This window comes from Platichthys flesus, chromosome 22 (assembly GCF_949316205.1).
Source record: "Platichthys flesus chromosome 22, fPlaFle2.1, whole genome shotgun sequence".
NCBI lineage: Eukaryota > Metazoa > Chordata > Actinopteri > Pleuronectiformes > Pleuronectidae > Platichthys > Platichthys flesus.
The window spans coordinates 5,549,486-5,571,053 of record NC_084966.1 but is presented as its reverse complement, the minus strand read 5'-3'; the positions used below and the strand labels follow the sequence as shown (position 1 = coordinate 5,571,053).

The 21,568-nt window shown below is 44.6% G+C and overlaps 1 protein-coding gene across 11 annotated transcripts in view; it reads right to left on the bottom strand.

Annotated features, from left to right (window-relative positions):
• Positions 1–397: 397 nt before the first annotated feature.
• Positions 398–21,568, bottom strand: part of mbnl2 (muscleblind-like splicing regulator 2) — a 48,467-nt gene continuing 27,296 nt past the window's right edge. For 2 of the 11 annotated variants that reach the window (XM_062380496.1, XM_062380495.1), the window contains exons 3-10: positions 16,591–16,755; positions 16,305–16,376; positions 15,424–15,621; positions 14,297–14,557; positions 10,661–10,714; positions 10,098–10,248; positions 8,125–8,160; positions 398–4,451 (exon numbers count right to left, since the gene is read on the bottom strand). In XM_062380496.1, coding sequence (XP_062236480.1) covers positions 4,327–4,451; positions 8,125–8,160; positions 10,098–10,248; positions 10,661–10,714; positions 14,297–14,557; positions 15,424–15,621; positions 16,305–16,376; positions 16,591–16,755 — 1,062 coding nt within the window. In that variant the 3' untranslated portion in view covers positions 398–4,326. Of the gene's footprint in view, positions 4,452–7,052; positions 7,148–8,124; positions 8,161–10,097; positions 10,249–10,660; positions 10,715–14,296; positions 14,558–15,423; positions 15,622–16,304; positions 16,377–16,590; positions 16,756–21,568 lie in introns of all 11 variants that reach the window. The other 9 variants (XM_062380499.1, XM_062380497.1, XM_062380501.1 and 6 more) reach the window with 9 other exon arrangements.

Below are 21,568 nucleotides of genomic sequence, written 5' to 3'. Positions count from 1 at the left end.
CTATCTATCTATCTACCTACCTACCTATCTGACTATCTATCTATCTATCTATCTACCTACCTACCTATCTGAATATCTATCTATCTATCTATCTACCTACCTACCTATCTGACTATCTATCTATCTATCTATCTACCTACCTACCTATCTGAATATCTATCTATCTATCTATCTATCTACCTACCTACCTATCTGACTATCTATCTATCTATCTATCTATCTATCTATCTAGATATTTTCCTTTAAACGTTTCTCAAAACTTCTAACCCCCTAACAGTTGATTTCTAAAGCACCTAACAGCTAAAATGTGCCAATGGGTCATTAAATACACAAACTGCATGTTTGACATATGAAGGATGTAGAATGTTAAATAAAGAACGGATCCAGACAAACAGACATCCTTTGATTTTCTTTATTTCTGTCTTCCAATAGATTTTACACTATCTCGCTGGAACCAAAGGAACATTGGACTATAGAAACATAAAATAGCACAAAATATATGCAAAAGAATACATTAAGAAATTATTACATAGAAACTATAAATCCGATGAGGGTCAATTTATCTTGGCTACGCTGCAACAACGATGGCACAGGCAGTCGCCCCACGTCACCTGCAGTCCCAACTGTAGTGCCCTCTGCTGGCTAAAGCTGTGAGTTACAAATCCAAACTGCTCCATTGTAAGGCAATGGGACAAAAATAAAAAGATGCCACTACAGGTTTTTTGGGGAGACCGGAGGTGACGATCAGGAGACTGTTCACTCTGTTGCAGTCGCCGTCTTTTGGCCAACTTAAAACTTTTTTTCGATATAAATGTGTGAAATGAAATCGAGGAGGGATTTGGGGAGAGAGACCCGCTCACGTCTCTTTGAATAAATTCCAGTTAAGAGCTTTTTAAAAACAGAAAAACCTTTAAGCAAGATGGACTCAAGATAAGGCAAAGTGTTTGGATAAGCTGAGTCTGCTCAGTTGGCCAACTGCTCAGAAAGTGCTTACATGTTCTCTTTCTTCGTTTATTTTTTTTCTCGTTTTAAAACCATCATCAGTCAATCAGCGCCGACACATTTCTAAAAACACCACATCTCAAGAGGATTCCATACACAGGGGCATCGTGGGTAACCAAATGAGGACGTGTTGTGTACAGACGTGTTTTTTTGTTTTTGTTTTTTTCACTAGTAACATTCAGTATCATTTAGTAAGAAAAGAAAAGAAAAGTTGTTTTCCCATGCAACAAGTTGAATTAAAGTTATTCACCGTGTGTTATCTGCTTTTGATTGATAAACAGATTTGTTGTAATAGCAGAGGAAACAAAAAAACAACAAAAAACAGATCACATCTTTAAAACATTATGAAAAGTGCAATCCTTAACTCTAGTGATACATACGCCTCGAATAAAATGTCTCAGAGTGGAACCTCACGGTCCTTTGTCAGGGGAGGAGCTGTACATCTCAACTTCTTAATTTATAGATTATTTAATTCTTATATATATATATGTATTTATATATATAATCTATGTAACATTGATGACTTTGAATCTATTTAAGTGTTACGGTCACAGCACTACAGAGGCTGTTATTTGCTAATGAAAATATTAGGTCGTTGTCGTAATCTCAGTGAAGAATAAGAAATGTTCGTATCTTCTTTACAATCTACCGTGTGTACAGTGTTCTAGCAAAAAAAAGAAATAAAAAAAAGAAAAGAAGAAGAAGAAACAAAGAAAAATCAACTCAACAATGTCATTTACAAAAATACAGAACTTTAGTAATTGCAACATTTGGTTGCCACAGCAACAACTTAATATTGTTATGAAATACTATTATACTAGAGTGAAAAGTACATCTTTTTTGAAATTTTATTCTCTTATTTTTTTGGTAAAATGTCATCTATACAATAAACATTTTTTCCCCCCAACAACACAGACGAGTCTATAACTATGCTCATTACTGCGACACCGTGATTTTTTTAGTTTTTTTTTTATCAATGAGAAGGCAAGAGAGATCCAGTAGCTTTCTATTGACGGGTGGACTTTTTCATACGCCGCCCCGCCCCCCCCCCCGACTTCTCATTCGCTGACCTGGCAGGTTAGACCTTGAAATGACCAACCGTGCAGTGACGTAGCACAGCTCAATAAATTACATTCATTTCAAAATAGAATAGTTTACAACATTTCCTTTTTTTTGTTTTCTCAACTAAAATTTGACCAAGAGTAACACAAGATAAATCACAACAGAATAGAAGCTTTCACCACCTGCCACGGATATTACACACAAATCGAAAAACAGAAACTAAAAACTCACATGGAGACGAGTGGAGGTGAAAACACGCGGAAACTCGAGTGAGACGTTTCCGAGAAAAAGGTCTGATTATGGATTGTCAATGTTGATCAAGCACCATGAAATTACATCCTATTCTCTTGTGTGAAAAAATAATAACAATTTTGTAAAATGAGTTAAAACAGGCTAAAGAAGGTGTAAAATAATAAAACAACGCTTTATGATCTAAACATGATTGTTCTGGAAGGTGGAGGTGGTGGGGGGGGGGGGGGGTGGGTGGGAGGGGGGTCGAAACATACCTCGATAGGAGACACAACACAAAATTTTAAATAACTTTGAATATATTTCTAAAACTATGAATATAAACTCTCAAAGAAAGAGACACCTTACATACATTACACAGTTTTACAATTCATGTTTTTTTTTTCTCACTCACGTTCCTCATGTAAACTACTCAAACCATGGTGGGAAACAATGGTACACCATGAAAGTCACCAAACATTCTACAAAGCTATGTTTTGATTTGTCGTTTCTTCAACTTCTTTTTTTTAGTTTTTCCATAAAGTCACTTGTGATGAGACCGCCTCCGGGAACGGAAAGAAGTGTGATGTAATTTCCCCCGGGGGGAAATCAAATAAAGGTCCACGTTCTGACGGCCCGGTGTGTGTTTTGCGTCTGTGACTTTTAGTGATACACTCCGGATGCACGTGTTGTTGAGTCGATGAGCATTTTTTAGGCACTTCTACGAGTTTTTCTAAAATGGAACAGGATTATCGGTGATAGTAGGGTTGGACAGGACAACCGACGGTCACAGATAGCCCTCCAGTCGAAGTTCAAGTCATCTTTTTTTTTGTCTGTTTTTCTTTTGTTTTTCTCTTGACGAGCATCGTCAAATGCACAGTTTTTTTTGTTTAGTCTTAGCACTTAAATCCTTAACCCGACCCTCGAAAAGACTCTCCTACCAGGCCTGGTGTTGTCGTCACCTGCTAGACCTCGCCTCAAGTCCCAGTCTGCCGGCAGACCCTCAGTCTCCAGATACGAAACACACATACACACACACACGCACACTCACACACACAAGGCTTGGTATGTCTGGGACGAACCGTCAAGCTTTGTTAAGCCCTTGGCACAGACCCGAGCCTTTAGGCTTTTCAGTAATGGCCACGACTATCTTCTGTCAACACTGGGCACTGTCTTCCCCTGTTCCTGACTGCATGCAAAAAAATTCCGTGCACAATCTACCCCACCGCTCGTCCTCGACAGAGGGCCGAACCCAGCGTGGAAACAAATAAAGGGTGAGTTCCGAGCAGCTTCTCGCAATGGCAACAGAAAACAAAAAGAGAAGGATTTGTCTGGGTGCTCGAGAGTGTGGCTTTTTCTGGCGGCTGTGATTCCATCCGACTTCTCCCAAGCCGCGACTTTGGCAAGATGGTTTCCTGGGATGAGAAGTTGGCGAAAGGGGAGGGGCAAGGCGTGGAGGACGAGCTTCATCATGGCATCGTAACAGCATCGGGGGGGGGGGGGGGGGGGGGGGGGCGTGTGAGGGCCGCGGATGGACCCTCGCAGGGGACAGTCACATGTGGAGGAAACACGAGCCTGTCTGCCCCCAGGGACATTCATCTTCATGGTGAGAAAAAAAAGCAAAGACCGCAAGACTTTTAAAATAAACCCTCGCTGAGTGCGTCGGTGTGGCTGTGCACGGGTTTCCTGTGACTCTTCCTGTTTGCCCACGTCCACGGCGTGCACCACGTCTCTCGTCCAGTGCAAATCAAGCATCTTGATTCTTTTACTAACCAAAGGGGGGGATGATGTTGTTGTGCAGAGGTTTTTAGAATAAATATGAAAGAGAGTGGGGGGGGTCGACGGTACTTTGGGAGAACATTTGTTAAAATGACCTGTATAGTGTGTCTGCTATAATACATAAGAATATTTTTGACTTTTTCATGTTAATAGTTTTTTTTCTTTCTAGCAATACATACAGTATATATCTTTTTTCTGTGTGTGTGTGTTTCACCGGCACTGCAGTTCGTATGGTTAAATTGAAGTGTTACACTCTTAGCATGCAGGTTGCTGGACCTCTATGGGAGAGGTCAGATAGTATTTACACTGGGGCTGTTTTGGGTTTCCTAGTGCAGCTTTGTGACACTCCGTTCCCATCCTGAGGCTTATTTCAGGATAATCTGCAGGAGGGAGACAGAAGGGGGGGTGGGGGGGCAAGGAGAGAATAGGATTTAGTTCATTTACTCACAGGTATTGAGTAATATCAAGCAAAACCCTGCGTTCAAAGTGTACATTACCACGACTGTGACAGTGAACTAAAAGATAATACAAATACTGAAGAGGGATAAGAAGACGAAGGAGGGGAAGAGGAGGATGGAAAATAACAGGAGGGGGAGGAAGAGTAAGGAGATAAAGAAGAGGAGGAGAAAAAAGAGGATAAGGGGGAAGAAGAAGGTGATCAAGAAGATGAGGAGGAGGAATAAGAAGAAGCAAAGGAAGGAAGAACAAGAGGAGGAAGATGAAGAAGTGGAGTAGGAAGGAAAAAGAAGAAGTGGAGGAGATGAGGAAAAAGAAGACCAGGAGAAGAAGAGGAGGAGGAAGAAGACTATAGGGGAGGAGGGCGCAGGTAGAAGAACCAAGCCGCTTGTTAACAGACGACGAGACAGAAGCTGCTGGTCACAGACCGTCAGCATAGGTTGAGTGAGTGATGTGCACTGACAGCTCAACCTGCTCCCGAGCGCAGTATGGAAATAAGAGGGAAAGTGACATGTGTCAGACAGGTGGGGTCACACACCCCACCCCACCCCACCCCTCTGGTAGCACAGGTGGATAAAAACAAACACCAGGAACTGCTGGGAGGTTTGATTCTGTGCAGTGACGGTAACACCCAGTGATTAGATGGCAGGAGGTGATGAGGCCAGATGGATAATTACATTTCATAAAGCCTGCTTTCCCAAATTATAATGGATGTTTGAAATATCAGATCATTATTCTAATTGTTACATTTTAATTGAGTGACTGGGATAAGAACAGTGATCCAAGTCCTCCTCCTCACGGTGCCTGGGATGTAATACCACATTCTGTCAGAAGAGGATGCTGCCACTTTACAATCCCCGGTAGAAGCAGTGAGAGACAACCCGCGCCCGTCAGCACATGGGCTGGTGGGATTGGTTGATTACCTGTCACGTCACGGTGACATTTCAAAGGGTCATGAAGTGACCAAACCCTGAACCTATCAACATGTCCGGAGCATCCTGTCCCCTCAACGCATCATCTGTCTCATTCTATCTCAAGACGCAAAAACCATCTCAACCAGTAAACTCTGAATTTGCTGTAAAAACAGTGACGTCAGCATCATGTGGCCTTAATTTAGAAGAAATAAAATCATAACATGGGTGTTTACTCTGAAAAAGGCCATATGATGGGGATGACTGTACCGAACAAGGCGTGCACTGTGTGCAGCGCAGCTGGTGATTATACGTGTTAACTGTGTCCTGGCTGGAGCGATCTTTAAGCAGGGCGGGGAGAGGAGAGAGGGAACGAGAGAGAGAGAGAGAGAGAGAGAGAGAGAGAGAGAGAGAGAGAGAGAAAGAGAGGGGGGGGGCAGACGGAGACAGACAGCGAGGGGCTGACGTCAGTGTTTCTCCGGCTCCTTGTCCCACATGCATCTTTAAAGAGCAGCCCTGCTTCCTGCTGCTACTGCTGCTGCATGCCAATTACAGGAAGAGACGGTGGGTGACTCACAGGAAGTGCAGACACTGGCGGCCTGTGAGGGACAATAAAGCACGAGGTACCGTGGCCAAAGGGGATCATGGGAGAAATGGTTCATTATCTCTTTTCCACACAGGGAACCTCTGAAGAAACACTTTTATAAGGTTTTCTTGGGGACGTTAAAAAGAACTGATGTCAGGTGAAAGGAAGTGGAGATTATAAAATGAGGCGACGACTCTCGGCAATGGAAAAGTTAATTGCTACATGCCCCCCCCCCCCCCGGTGGTCGATTCTGCACTCTAACATGATGTTTTCCCACTTACATCTGTGGGCCTTAAACGCACCTCTACCAGCAAATGATTACCAGCTGCATGAGGCCGGAGCGCCACCAGTGTGCTCAAATTTCCAGATTTAAAATGGGTCACACTTGCGTAATGGTGGCATTTAAACCTGGCCCCTGCTGACGGGCAGCAGCCATTTTTAGACAACTTCCGTGATTGGTTTTCCTGCTTCACCTCTCCCTGACGAGTCCGCCTTGTAACTCACGTTTATTCTTCCCTTTTTTTTAATCCCACAACTTGAATAAGGTTTAAACTGCAAGGAACCAGCCGGAAAGGAATTGTCTGAGTGTATTTGCTTGAACGTGTGTTTGCAAGAGCACACAAGCAGGACAGATGATGCCACTGCTGCAGATGGAGGCTTATTGGACGTAAACGAGAGAAAGTGGAAAAGAAAAACAGAACATGCAAAACAAAAATCAGGAAGTAGTGCAACACAACACAACTACTACTTCGGCAAATGTGGGAGCTCTGAAGAAGTGCTTGTCGGGGGCTGTTCTGAATGAAATATGATACCCTGGGTGGTAGCCCCTCCGCTTTTAAATCCTCTGGAAAATGACCACTCGCAGGCTGCCATGCCAGCCCGAGCTCACCCAGTGCCGCCACGAGCGTGGGCCGGGAGGAGCTGGGCGTGGGCTGCGGCTCAGCTGCAGGTTATTGCGGCTTATTCGGACGCCAGCACTTATTCAGAGCTCCGGGGACTGATGAAAGAAAGCTTTAAAAGGAGCAAACCTGATTGGCTGGTGCTGTTGCTGCGTAGGGGACACTTGTGGCAGGAGTTGTTGCTGCAGAGACAGTAGCAGGCGTAGCACTGTACATCATTGGAACTTTGGTTTTCGAAGGGAGGAATGGAGAGGGGAGGTGGGGAGGTAGGGAGGAACGGGGGAAGAGGGGGGGGGGAGGTGGCAGCAATGGACAGGTAGGTGGAGCGTTACGGTAGCCATGGCAACAGTTGTGATGCGCGTGTGTCGACGGTATCGTTCGTAGTTGTTGTTGTTGTTGTTGTTGATGGTGGATGTTACAGAGAGCCAGCAAGCCATCGTTAGGGTAACACCGGCAGATGGCATGCAACCATTCACAAGGCAAAGCAAGGAGGACAGACAGAAAGAAAAAAGAGAGCATGGGTGAAAGAAAATAACAAATAAAAAAACAAAGAGGAGAGAAGCTGATTACAATCACAGGTACGGAAATTCATACGGACAATCAGTTTGCAGTTTTTCCCAGAGAGGCTAAGGGGCCACGAGACTCCGAATACAATAAATCAAGTGTAGTTTTTTGCAGTGGGGGATGATGGGAACTTTATTTGTTCTAAACCAGAGCCAGCCGTGTGGTGAGTATGGTTGGATATAATTATTCTTGGACCCGGTTCAGACCTGGTATTCAAAATGTGCGTTATTTTAAGACTACGGCGTGACTTCTTTTTTTACATTTCTCTGGGAAACTGATTTCTAAATTTCCTGATCAACACAGCACAGCAAACAGACAGTGGCTATCCTGCAGCTGGAGCATCTTCATCTACGGTAACTTTTGAATCGCACAACAATCAAGTCATCAGTGAGGAGACAACAGCAAGTCTTTCAGGTGACTCAAAATTAAATTTCGTATCCGAGTGTGAAGAAGCGGACGGTTTAAGGACAATTTCCTGCAAAGGTTTCATCACCGCCGCAGGAGGAAGTGAAGCGATGACCTTTTGTCTCACCTGTAAGGGCTGCAGATATTGCCCACTCATCCCACTCAAGCCACCCTCCCCCCCACCTACATCAAACAATGTGCGTGAGAGAGCAAAGGGAAGGTCGGGACCTACCAAGACTGCTACCAGGAGTCATGCACAAGACTGACCCTGTTGTGTTCATGCAGAGAAAGACAGAGAGAGAGAGAGAAGGGGAGACAGAGACAGAGACGGAGACGGAGAGGGAGAGGGGGAGAGAGAGAGAGAGAGAGAGAGAGAGAGAGAGAGAGAGAGAGAGAGAGAGAGAGAGAGAGGAAATAAATGGGTTAATTTAGAGGGAGGATAACAACAAGATTATACAAGACACAAACAAACTCAGATGCTACTGTTACAGTGGTGCTCTCAGTCAGTGATGAATGCAGTAAATTGCAGCAAGCAGAGGGATTCCTTTCATTAGTGAGGGCACGAGTGAGAAGACACTGTTTATACGCACTCAGACGGGAGCTGATTTCAGACATGAACTCAAAGTTCGACTGGGGGGTGGCTTCTTAGTGGTTTTGTTAACGACACCAGCATCAGCTCTTATCGCTAAAAGTTAACGTCTTATAAATGAATGTCTTTATTGCGTCCGTCCTATGTTAGAAACGTCATCAACTTGCTCACTGGACATTTCTCACATTTTCCGTACACTTTACCAGACGGCTGACAGAAATAGTTCCAGAAAATTCCATTTGCGTTCTCAGGAAAATGTCTGGAGTTCAATGCATGTCTGAAAGCAGCTGTACTTAAACAATAGAAATTATGTGAAATTATCACCGGATTTAAATATTGCTTCCCTGTTCCTATCAGTTCATTGGTCGATGAGTCATAACAAAATATATTCTAAGGCATGCATTATATGTATTTATATTATATTCCATCAGTTCAACTTGAACCAGCAATCATCACTTTCATGCAGGGTTAGTAACAAACATCTGTTAATATTAAATTTATAAATCATCTTTGTTAAATGCACTGGTTTCAGATCAGTACTGGATATTGGCCGATATGCAAAGATCAGGTATGGGAACTGGGTAATTTAAGTTATTTCTGGAAAACGCGAGCAAAGACTAACTGACAGAGGACAGGAGACTAAGCAGGGGCCAGAGACACATGGCAGCAGCATCATGCAGGGTCAGTACAAAGATGTGCAGTCGTCAATGCAGATCTGAGTCAAATGGGGATGGGTGGAGTTTATTGACCATTTAGATAAGTTCATCAAAAATGCATTAAAGTGGCTATGCATCATGTCAGGCACATTTGTGTCCCCCACATACCCCTACACTACAAAGAAACCCCACCCATCTGACATGTCTTTCCACACCCAGACACTGAGGAGACAGAAAGAGCAGGTAGAGAGAGGAGCAAGGGACAGGCATCTTGTCCACATGACTCATGAGCGTTGCTCCCGGCTTCCCTATTAGCTGCAGTTAACTTGTTTAGCAGATAACCCGAGGGGACGGGAGCTACTGTTACTCTGTTTGTCAGGACTGAGAGAGTGTTTCCGGTTTGGAGGCACAAAGAACTGAGGCGGAATGAGGGAGCAGACCCGAATTAATTTGGGGAAAATGGGATTTCTTTCCCCCCTATATCGATGTCAGTCAAAACAGATTAAGCACAAAGTGAAAGGGCTGCGTTTTCCCCAAAATATAAAAGGCAGTGTTTTCTTTTAAAGGCTTCTACTTTTTATGTTCCCCTCAAATTGAAGCCTAAACAAAGTTACAGTGCCTGTGTTTGATACGACTGGACTGCTGGTTGTGCAGGTGAATCACACGTGACCGCTATGGCTCAGGGAAGAACCCATTAAATTTGAATGCGGATCCGGAACAATCTGAGATACGGTCGTATTTAACGTTTCACCAATTTCCCAGGGAATAATTCATGGATCTCAATGAAAAGTTTGGTGCGGCTTGATTGAATATAAGTTGGAACTTGAGGACCCCCCCAGTTTGGAAACCACTGTGATAGATAAAGGTTTATCTCAGCACGTTCAGTGAGTGCACGTGTGCATCTGTGTGTGCTTGGCATACCTATGAGCGCTGCCGTGTGTGCTTACTGGGAGCTCTTACCAGTGGGAAAGAAAGCAGGCTGCTGGAGCTGTGCGTTGGCCAGCGCCTGCTGGTAGTGCAAAACACTGGGGTTGAACAGGGAGTTGGCTCCGTTGCTCTTCTCGAGTGTTGGTCTCTTTGGTAGGGGCTGGAGGACGCCGTGCGGGAACGCCTAGCATTCGGCAAACACACACACGACAGAAGCACACAACCGATTGGAACTGGATACTCACACAGGTCAACACAGATATTCTCTAAATCTGTTATTTGTCTATGCACAGCACAAAAAAGCAAACATGGAGACTTTCTGTAACTATCACAAGGACAATGAGAAACTACACCATAGCAAGGCAATCATCAACAACACATTAAAGAAAACTGTGTAATAAAAGTATTTTAACATTACACTAAGCTTGTTCATTAAAAATTGTACAGTCTAAAATTTCCACTGGTGATCACAAATTATACTTTAACGTGTTTTACATGGTTTCACAAAAACAAAAGAGCCAACTTAAATTTTTGTGAGTGGCTACAGTACAATTAAAGAAGCTACATGCAAAGCAAAAGGTGAAAGGTCAAAGTACCAGGTCTACAGTTGCCTCGAGGGGTCGCTTCATTGCTTTGGCAGTCGACTGAGTCTTTAATTAGCAGGCAGCGAGCACATGATGGCAGTGGGCCAATGGGATTCAAGCGTATTAACATACAGGTAACAGCAAGCAGAGGTGCGTCATGGGGGACAGCATTGCATTGTGGATAGGTGAGAAGGAAAAAAACAAAAACAAAAATAATCTGAATGCAAGTATACCACATACAAAACAATAGGCATGCACATAAACAAAAAACTGTTTTGTTTACTTAGAAACATTGCTACTTTTTTTTTTTTAATTAGTACAACAGCAACAAAGCATCTACTTTAACCTCTGGTTAAAAAAAGCAAAATAATCTACGATGTACTTCAAAGCTACAGGGAAAGCATTTGGTAGTAACGTTGACTATTAACTGAACAAGTAAATCAACTTTTACTAACGGCTACGCAGGAACAAAATGTAGTAAACACAAATGATTCAGACTAGAAATACTGGGCTGACAGTTTGTATGAGATCTACAGTCCTACACACACAACAATTACAGTGCTGCTGGATTTCTCTGCTTGATGGTGTGAGGTGCTTTTTTGGGGGGTCTGAGAAAATGTCCCATGACCAACTGGGATGTGAGTGAGCCCCTCAAATTACTAGCCTCGGCCTGGCAGCTACATCTGGACACGATTGTGCGATCAGATTATTACGTACGGATAATCCGAGGCTGTTGAGGTGCAGTGAAGAACAAAAGTAGCTTAACTATCTTTCTGGTAGTGGTGTCAGTTCATGTGTAGTTAAATCTAAGTTAGTGTGAGCGATGAACTTGTGGGACGTGACACAATGTGAGGTTACAGTAACAATGTGGAGCTCTGTTTATTCTTACATTCCTGCTAAAAAGTAGACGCAATTATTTTACAGAATTAGTGTAAGTTTTAAGGCGGCTTAATGATTTAATAATTAAACTGTTTTTATTTCAAGTTATCTCTACATTTAACTTGTTTAAAAACTACCTTAGAATCGACGTCACTGCTGAGAGAGAGAAAAAAAAGATGACGTGGATGTGATGGTCACAGCACTTGCATGCACAGGCCTCTTGTTTTCCTTATGTAGAACAACATATATCCTATTAAAGAGTGATGCATGACCGGTGGTGTTAACAGACTTAAACAATGTGGTTAGTTAAAATGGAGGATGGTCTATTAAAAAGGGACATGAAAAGCGAAGTGATGGCCGCATTCGCCTTGCAATGAGGAAGGAGGTCACAGCATGGCAAGCAACACAGAATGTGGCACAGTAAAAACAACATAATTTCAATAACAGGACACTCTCACTGTAACTCTATCGTTTAATGTGCAAACCTCATCTATGCTGCACTTTACCTTATTTGCTTTAGATTAAAAAAAAGTGAATCATGGATAATGATGTTACCTATTTGCAGCAGTGCAGCAATACAGGTTTTATGGTTCAATAAAAGTTCTCCAGCTTTAGGCTAAGAGCTAAAGGAAAATTGGATTAAAGGCGCTGACTAAACAACCCGCTGTCCCGAGGTTAACCCCTCCTCACCTCCAGCTCGGCTTGTAACTGCTGAGGGTAAATTGGGAGCTGGGTCATAAAGTTGATAAACTGGGGAAATGTGAACGAACCAGGAGGCGTGTGAAGCACGGGATTCGGGGGGAAACACGCTAGCGACAAAAAATAGATCTCGGATGATGCATTGTGAACCTGATGAAAAGTTGTTAAGCTAAAGGTGCTGACAGGTAAACACCATGTTACAGTGGCTTGGCCCCTTTATTACTCCGCCAGGGAGGTTGTGGTTTCATCTGTGTTTGTTTCGTCTGTAATTTAGCAGGATTACGCAAAAATTACAGGCTGAATTACCATGAAATTTGGTGGAAGGGCGTTTTCCCAAGAGACTAAACCATGGATCTTGATGAGAGAAATCTGGCATGGTTAGGGGATGGATTTTTGCAATTCCAGTGAATTAAATCTGGTTCATAAGGTGAATGTTGGGCCTTTCATGTTAGTTGTTTGTTGGTTAGCAGGATTACGCAAAAACTAAAGAACTGGTTATCACGGAACTTGGTGGAAGGATGCGGTTTGGGTCACAGAAGAACTGATTGGATCAGTGAATCTGAATCAGGGGATGGATCAGGGATTTTTTGTTCCACTTTCTTTAACCTTGAAAGATTGTGAGAATTTTCTCACAATCGATTATTGAATCATTCAATAATCTTTATGAAAATTAGTCAGGCATTTTTGGAGGACTGATATCTAGGAGGGCATTCAATTTGCTCCAACTATAGGGAGAAAGTTGGGCTTTGGCCTTTGTCTTTTATAAGTGTTGTGCACAAACAAAACTAACCTGCACTGGAGGACACCTCATCATCCACACTGAGGGCTTATGGAGAAAAGACAGGGAGAGCAAGCAGCGATGGAGCCAGCCAATGAGAGCGTTATGTGCAACGCGTAAAAAAAGCATGCCCATGCCATGGAGGAAACGAGTGGCGCAGTACAAGGTGTGCGAGTGCAGCAGCAGCCAGAGGACCCAATCGGAAAAGAGAAGCGTGAGGGAGGGCGGGGCGCAGACGGGACCCACTGCCAAACACTTCCCGCCACCTGTCGGCCTGCACATCTCCGTCTGTCTGTCTCTACCAGTCTGTCTCTCCCTCTGCCTATTGGGGACTTTTTTTTTTTTTTCTACGACTAAGAGGCAGAGGAGGGTAACATCTCCTCCTCCCCCCCTCCTCCTCGCCTGTGATGCTACATCCTCATCCATCCCTGATTCAATTTGCACTGATCTGCAGAGAGCCGCATTTATCATTGAGAGCAGGGGGGTGGGGGTGGGGGGGGGGGGGCGGCATGGTTGAGGGGGTGAGCCAGCACATTGTCTCTGTATGAACCAAGGGCATTTGAAAATAGAAAATGCGTACTGCGGTGAGATAATAACGGATTGTTCTTACAGCATTATACTGATGCGTTTAGGGTCTCACTAAAACCCTGTTTACTGTGGACAAAGGCCTCACTTAGGGATCACTATTGTTAGTGGATTGAACACTGGAGTGCACTCGAATAAACCAGCGGGGATGGGTATGTTTTTTAACAGTAATAAAGCAGCGCTCCACATTATATGTTGCTGTGGGTGTCATCGTGAACAGCCTGTTTTTACATTTTGTGGCTCCCAAGATGGTTTGTCATAATGTAATGTGTATTAGTGAATTTTAACTGCAGTGTTTCATCAGTCACATAGCTCCATCTAGGTACAGCAGCTTTGAAGCAGAACCCCTGTGCTAGTATGCATTTTATTCAAAGTGTTAAAAATACCGAGACATGTCGTGTTTGCCTGCTTCTGCACTTCAGTAAAACCTCCAAGAGTAACATTTATTTGACGCTCTATAAAAGCCTCCCACGATACTATAACAAAAGGCTAAGCTCTTACTGGAAGGTTGAAGGTAAATTGTATAGGTGCTATAAAATGGCCCTATTGTCCCATTCAGACCTTAGAAGCTCTTGCTCTATATGTATGTAAGCAGAAACCTTTGTGAGATTTAGTTTCTTACAACAGGGAGAAGTGTGTGTTTTTCCTTGTCTACAACTGCGTACGCACTGAGTACACTGAGTAGGCTGAGTGTGCTGTGCTCTCACCATGGCTGCAGCTGTGGCTGCGGCTTGCGCGGCCACAGCCGTCTGGTTGGCCTGGTGTTGGGCGGCCTTTATCTTGGCCTGCAGGTGGGCCGGGGGGTGGAAGTACTTGCACTTCTCGCGAGAGCAGCGGCTCTTGATGTAGTCCATGCAGACGGTGACCGTGTTGTCGCTGGTGTCGATCATGGGGCTGTCGCTCGGGTGAGCGAAGCGGCAGTCGGTTTCGCCACGGGCGCAGTTGCCCCTCTGGAACTCACGGCACACCTGGGAGCGGGAATGTCGGGTGGACGAATACACACACACAAATAAACACACACGGACACACACACAAACACACACACACACACGAGCACGCAGATGCAAAAAGAGGAAACAAAGAAACATAAATCTGTTAATGCTTGAGCTTTCAACACGTCAGGAAACAACGAGCAGCAAAATTATATTATAATATGAAAAAAACAAAAAACTGTAACGAGTGTAAAACGAGAGTGGAAATGCGGAACCAGTCTGATCAACTGTTCACAAGCCTGAACAAATCACAGGGGGATCTGCTTTAGACTTGCACTTTGGGACTGACTCACACAAACACACACAGACACACACAGACACACACAGACACACACAGACACACACAGACACACACAGACACACTCTGTGTGGGAGTGCATGAGTGTCTCAGAGGGATACTGTTTCATTAGAGCCAACTTCACTCAGTTGCTAAGTGATAGCACTCCCAGAGAAAAACACATACAGACACACCCACACGCATCACCTCCAGGTCTTAGGAAGATTATTGTTTATCTTTATAAATGAAGTGGAGGAGAAAAAATAAATAACCGCCTCCGTGTGCACTTTAACAATCACAGAGTAACTTCCATTCAGATCACAACACGGATCAGTTAGTCAGGATCAGTGTCACCAATGCATCAGAAGTGAGAAATATAACACACAAAGCACAAAAAGCACCATGTAGAGACAATGTAACGCTGGTTACACGTACATTGCTTTTACTTCAGTTCTTCTGTCAAAGTAAACGCGACTGAACCTTTTAAATTGGGTTTCAAGTTGTTACCATAATTTCACTTCACATCCCAAAGAGACCCCTAACCCCTAACCCTTAGGATGGTCACCTCCAGCTTGTCGGTGCGCAGCAGTTTCTGGTTTGAGGAGGAGCCGCCGGAGACGGGCGGGCTGCCGGGGACGATGACTTGGCTGTTGGGCAGGATGTCTGTGGGCACCAGGCCCATGCTGTGGGACATGGGAGTCAGGTAGGGTGCGTAGCTCAAACCCCCACTGGAGCCCAGGCCCTGGTTGACAGGAAACGCCTGCTGCGGACAGAGATAAGAACAAACACTATCACGGCTGTTCTTAAAACCTTAGAGACTTATTTAAAAAATCATCAATACAGAAGTTACTGAAGTGGTAGAAAATGCTGGATGTAAGGAGGAGGAGTAGGACGTGGAGGGGGAAAGACAGGAAGTAGAGCGAGAGAGGTTAGAAGAAGAAGACACTAGAGACTTGAAAGAAACGATGGTGCAGCTTTGCGGAGTACAGAGAAACATGAGAGGGAGAGTGTGTGACAGGTAGGATGAGAAAAATGTGGAGGGGGGGAGAGAGAGAGAGAGAGAGAGAGAGAGAGGGAGAGAGAAAGAGAGTGAAATCAGGGTAGAAATAAGAGAAGAGGTGTTTTTTTTAACCTCTATGTATCCTGGGCAGATTTCTGCTGAGCGTGCATGTTCTTTTTCAGCTACGCCCAGACTTGCGTTGATGCAGTGAAACACTTTCACACCTGGCATCTGCCCAGTGCAGCCACCATCTACCGCTGACTCTTGAGTAAACCCCCAGAGAGCAGGTGGGAATTTATCGTGGTTTGCTCAAGGGCATCCCGACCACAAACTCATGATCTTCCTCAAATTTGGAGTGCAGGCCAATTGGGGAGGAGGGAAAACACAAGGCTGTTTTGATGTAGTGTAAAAGATTTGTCATAGTTTCTCAGTGAATCTGCTTGTACCATTGACTGTAAATAAAGATGGTCGACATGACTGCTCCTCAAAAGTGACGCCAAAGCATCTTGATCAACCCCCTGGTGGTTGAAAAACAAAATTTAAAAAGTCAGAATACAAATGAAAATACAATTAATACAAAATATTGAATTCACTTGAGCTGTTTCAGCTTGATATGCATAGGTTATTACAACGAAAGAAGATTCATTTTTTACGGTTAAGCAAAACAACAGTACTATTTTCACAGTGAGTCATGCTGTCACAATTCCCAAGGCAACAAGGGCCTTGACTAACCACAGGATGCATGGTGGTGCCGGGGATCATGAACTGCATCTGCTGAGCCAACATGGCAGCCGCCGTCTTCTGCTGGATCAGGTTGTTGCGCCCGTTGATCTCCAGCTGGGTCTTCAGGTGAGCAGGCGGGTGGAGGTATTTGCAGTTCTCTCGCGTGCAGCGGCCCTGGGCGAGCAACAGGAGGAGAGAGAGAGAGAGAGAGAGAGAGAGAGAGGTCATTAACAGTCTTCTCTGAAAAGCTGAAGCCTCTGTTCAACACAGTGCACTGACGAGGGGCCATCTTCTGCTTATAAACCTGAACTGTGAACAGGTTGCGTGTCTGCCCGAGGACGTGGCAGATACGTGGGCATTGATTTTGATCACAGACTCCAGAACATCAAGTGCTTGAAGGCAGCATACATATTCATGCTCGGAGAGTGTGAAACATATAAAATGATGAGAGCTGTGCATTGAGGAACACTCATGCCCCTCGTGGGGGACGCAGGTAGCTCTCGGCATGAGTGGAAACATTGTTGTGAAAGATCATTATCAGTCTCTGACATGCTAGCTTGTTCTGGTCCTGGCTACACCATGGACACACTGACAAGGCACACACACACACATCTAGAGAGGAGGAGGGTAATAGTAGACAAAAGCTTGGGCACAACCATCATGGCTTAATCTGCGTATTCTCGGAGGAGATGCAAATGCAGGTTTGGTGGGGGGGAGATTTACTAAGACCCTGGCGGACGGAGGCAATTACAGAGGCTCATAATGACAAACACAATGATGCAGGATGGATCCTGGCTGCAGAGTGAGCTGTGAGGACGGTGGGTGGAGGAGAGAGGAGAGCTCAGGCGGGAGCGACAAAGAATACAATAGTAGGAGAATGGAGGCGAGGAGAGGAGCGGTGGAAAAGGTGTGGGCAGTGTGGAGTGATATGAATTAGTGCAGAGGGGAAAGGGGAGATGAGGAGAAAAGGTCGAGAAGACAGAAGGAGAGGACACACGGCGCGTCTTTATGAGTGTGAAAGGGAAGTGGAGCCAAATTAGAATCAGTCAGACCCCCCCCCTTGTGACACTGAAGACCTACAGCACGGTGGCCTGATTAGCAGAGTCGTACGAGGAAATAGGGAAACATGACCTCTCAACAGCCGTTTTCAGACTCTTTTTCTCAGACAAATTGGATCCGGATGTTTTCTAGAGTTTGTCTTTCACATCTGAAAGACGCTGGAAGTGGTCAGAAAAAAGGTCTTGAAGATTTAGGCGAGGGGGGGGGGCACCTGCGTAGAGACGTGTACATTTTGCGGCAGAGATCACAAAAATGTCTTGACGTCAGTGCTCGTCTGAACGCAGATTGTCCCTCATAAACTGCAGGAGCCCGGTGGGTGCAGACAACTGAATCAAATCTGACAGGATATGGAATTCCAGCTGGATGGTGCAGGGTTAGGAAAAACTGACAAGGAAACAAGAGACGCCAGGCTCAAATAGAGCTGGAGGACACATCGATCAATATAAAGATTAAGAGAGTCATAAGAGAGGCAGCAGTCAGATGACTCGCTGTACTTTGCTTCCTAATGAACTTAAAAGTAGCCCTACGCTTGTTTCCTGTTCTACCAGTCCAGGAGAGGCTGGTACGACGCGAGAAATGATTGGTGTCATTAATCAACATTAATAACGACTGATTCAATTTGAGTGTGTCAGCTCAGGGTCATGGTATTGTGCAAAGTAACTGCATTTCCTACCTATTATAGAATTTAATTCAATTTAATTTCTATCCTGTTTTATTCCGTGTTTTGTGATGCATTTCTTCATCTTTTTACCAAGGTAAATAATCTGGGCTTTGATATTGATGTTTGGTGTGTTCAGTTTATGGTGAAAAAGTCCAGGAATTCAATAAAAACACAGGTAAGGTAAGTGTGTTTTCTCAAAAGTTACATATAACTCTTGTGGTAGGGCCAAGAAAACGTTTTTGGGGAGGTCACAGTGTTCTTGTGACCTCTCAGCACCAAATTCAAATATGCATTTTTGCACCAGTTGTCCCCCCCAGTCGTTCCTGAGATATCGTGTTCGAAGAACATCCTGCCTCTGGCCAGGGAGTCTGTCGCATAAGAATCTATAAGATAATACCTTATCCTTATTCTCACACTATTCTTAGTATGGCACCGAACTGGAACACGTCCCGTGGGGTCACGATGCAAATGATTACAAGCACGATAGGGATTTGAAGCAGCTACTTAACCTGTTCGACTCCATATTGGACGTGCAGGCAAGCGGGGTGGAAGGTTTTTTAATCAAGCGCAGCTCAAGGTACAGGGCCGGCTGCCAGTGTAAATAACCAATAATCTTCAAGACTCATCAAATGAAAAACTAATAAAACCTCGCAATCCTTTTCTCCCTGACAGATATTAAAGACACTCCACACTCACCACTCCTAACTGATTTAAAGCTGCCGCGAAGGATATAATTCCCCAGACGCTACATGAGCCTCTTTGCAATTGTTGTGAGTAGACACACAGAGATATTGCAGGAGTTAGGGGTGTTTGTCTTGTGAGACACAAAACCCTGGCAACACCGGTATCAGATAACGGGGCTTGACATTCACAGAGACCCCGGGGCGGCTCGGTAATGATGAGAGTCACGAGTCAGACAGCGTTGACCTCCACACCCTTGTGTTAACGCTGCAGTAAGCCAATCCTACCCCCCCCCCCTTCACAGTTCACATGCACAAAATCACACCTGCCCACACATATGCATACTAAATCGCACCGATCGCACAGAGCGTCGCCCACGCAGCGTGGCGCAGGCATACATGCCCGCAGATACACACCCTGCCAGCAGATACACACCCTGCCACACACAAACAGACCTGCTAAGCCATGTCCAGAGCGGAGTAATAACGCTAGCACAGAAACCCACAACTGAAAAACCTCGGAGGTGACAAAACTAATTAGGGCTTCATGCGCTGACAAAAGGTGGGTTTGTGCATGTGTGTGTGTGTGCGTACATGAGAGAGGGAGAGATTGCGTGGGCAGGTGTAGCTGTGTGTGTGTGTGTGTGGGTAGGAGAAACTGTGTGGGAGGGTGTGATTCTATATGTGTGTGTGTGTGAGAGAGAGAGAGAGAGAGAGAGAGAGAGAGAGAGAGAGAGAGAGAGAGAGAGAGAGAGAGAGAGAGAGAGAGAGAGAGCTGGTGCTGAAGCTGTGACCTGGACGGCATCCCAGAGGGAACCAGCGGGGCAGCGGCGAGCGTCACCAGCATGAAGATCACAAATATAGACGACGGCATGAACCCTTCTCCGCTTTCACTTTACGTAGACTTTAAGTGAGGCCATTACATCGCTGCGTATTCGGCTCATCCGTCAGTCTGTGAGTGACACGTGCTTTTCGCCAATTGCTCTTCATTACTCCCCATTTAAAGTGATGAGGTAAATGGTGGTGAGGCGACTCTGGTGAGTGTTTTTATAATGCAGTGTTTGAATTGAACAGATCTCTGGCTCGTAAAGAAAAAAAAAAACTCTTTCATCCTGTCAGATTTTGTTTCAGAGGCCTTTTGTCCCGGATGTAGTCATAATCTATCAGGGCATTGTGCCTGGTGGTCACATGAATCAGGTTTGATTGTCTTCAACCCTCCCTCTTTTTGTCCGGCTCGGTGAGATGGAAGAAGCACATAAATGACGCGCCTGCCGGAGCTGTCACGGCTCTAATGGAAATGCGACCGCGATTTAAAAACAGTGGGAAAATAAATCAATTATTAAAACATTAATCATTTTGGTGCAGACTTAATTTCCTCTGAAGGTCTTGTATGTCATATATGTGTGGACTGATGAAAAAAGAAGAAAACGTGCTCCCCCCTGTTTTTTCATTATAACATGTTGCTCTTTGTTTGCTGATGCTGAAGTCCCACAGAAAGAGATGTGAGTCCAACCGATGCTGATACCATATACATTTCCGATACCTATATATAGGCCGTTATATATATATATAAAAAATGTGGCAATGATTCCTACGCCATTATTAAAACCTTGAAATGTAATTGAGACTTGATATTTTACATTTAAACATAAACCTTCACAGTGTCTAATTCTATCTCAGACTCCAGGAAGTCTCCGACAAATACTAGAGAGGATATAGATTTTCTATAAATATGGCTAAAGCACGTTACATGGCTGATCTCCACACAAAAGAGGTGATCCGTTCATATGGAAGAATCTCAGCTTTCCTTCAGACTCAAGATACGAGGTCAGGTAGTCCAAAGCTTTATTCTGGGATTATCCTCTCCTGAAGAAGACGTTCCAGGCTGTGATCAAGCAACAATTGTGATAAAAAAATACAACCTCACACACGCAAGTAATAATGCATTCATGGAAGTTAGGGAAGTGTTAATTTCTTGGTACGGAGCACGGCTGTTACAAATAATTCTATCTCATAGAGGGTCCAGGCTGCAGTTTGGGAGAACGTGTCCCTGCAACACTTGTGGATTCGGAGCACATAAAATGAGGTAATCTTTGAGGGAGAGGCAACACAGCATCACATAAATTGGAAAAAAAAAGAAGAGAGGAGTGCTTATGACTCATGGCTGAAGCAGTGAAGTGGACCGCCGACGCAACAGTGACGGCGTTGAAAAGCAACATGTGTGCCTGAGGAACCAGATGATGGCACAGTACTGTCAGCACTGCAGCGTGCCCTCTGTTTAAGCCACCCACTTGGAGCGGAGCAGAGATCCATTCATTGCGGGCATTGCCTCGGAGCAGGACCGTCTATGAAAAGGATCTTTGAAAGCACCAAGGCACGTCAGTGATTCACCCTCCAGCCACCGGTGTGTAGCCATAGCTACACGGTGAAATTATACCTTTCAGCTGCGTCGCTCGCACGGCAGCCTCTCGTTGTTCGTTGCTGTTTTGCACTTGTGTGTAGGACATGCTGCGATACGCACGTCGGGATACTGCTAATAACTGCTTTGATTCAGATTGGATTATTATCTCTTTGAAAAACAGACAAC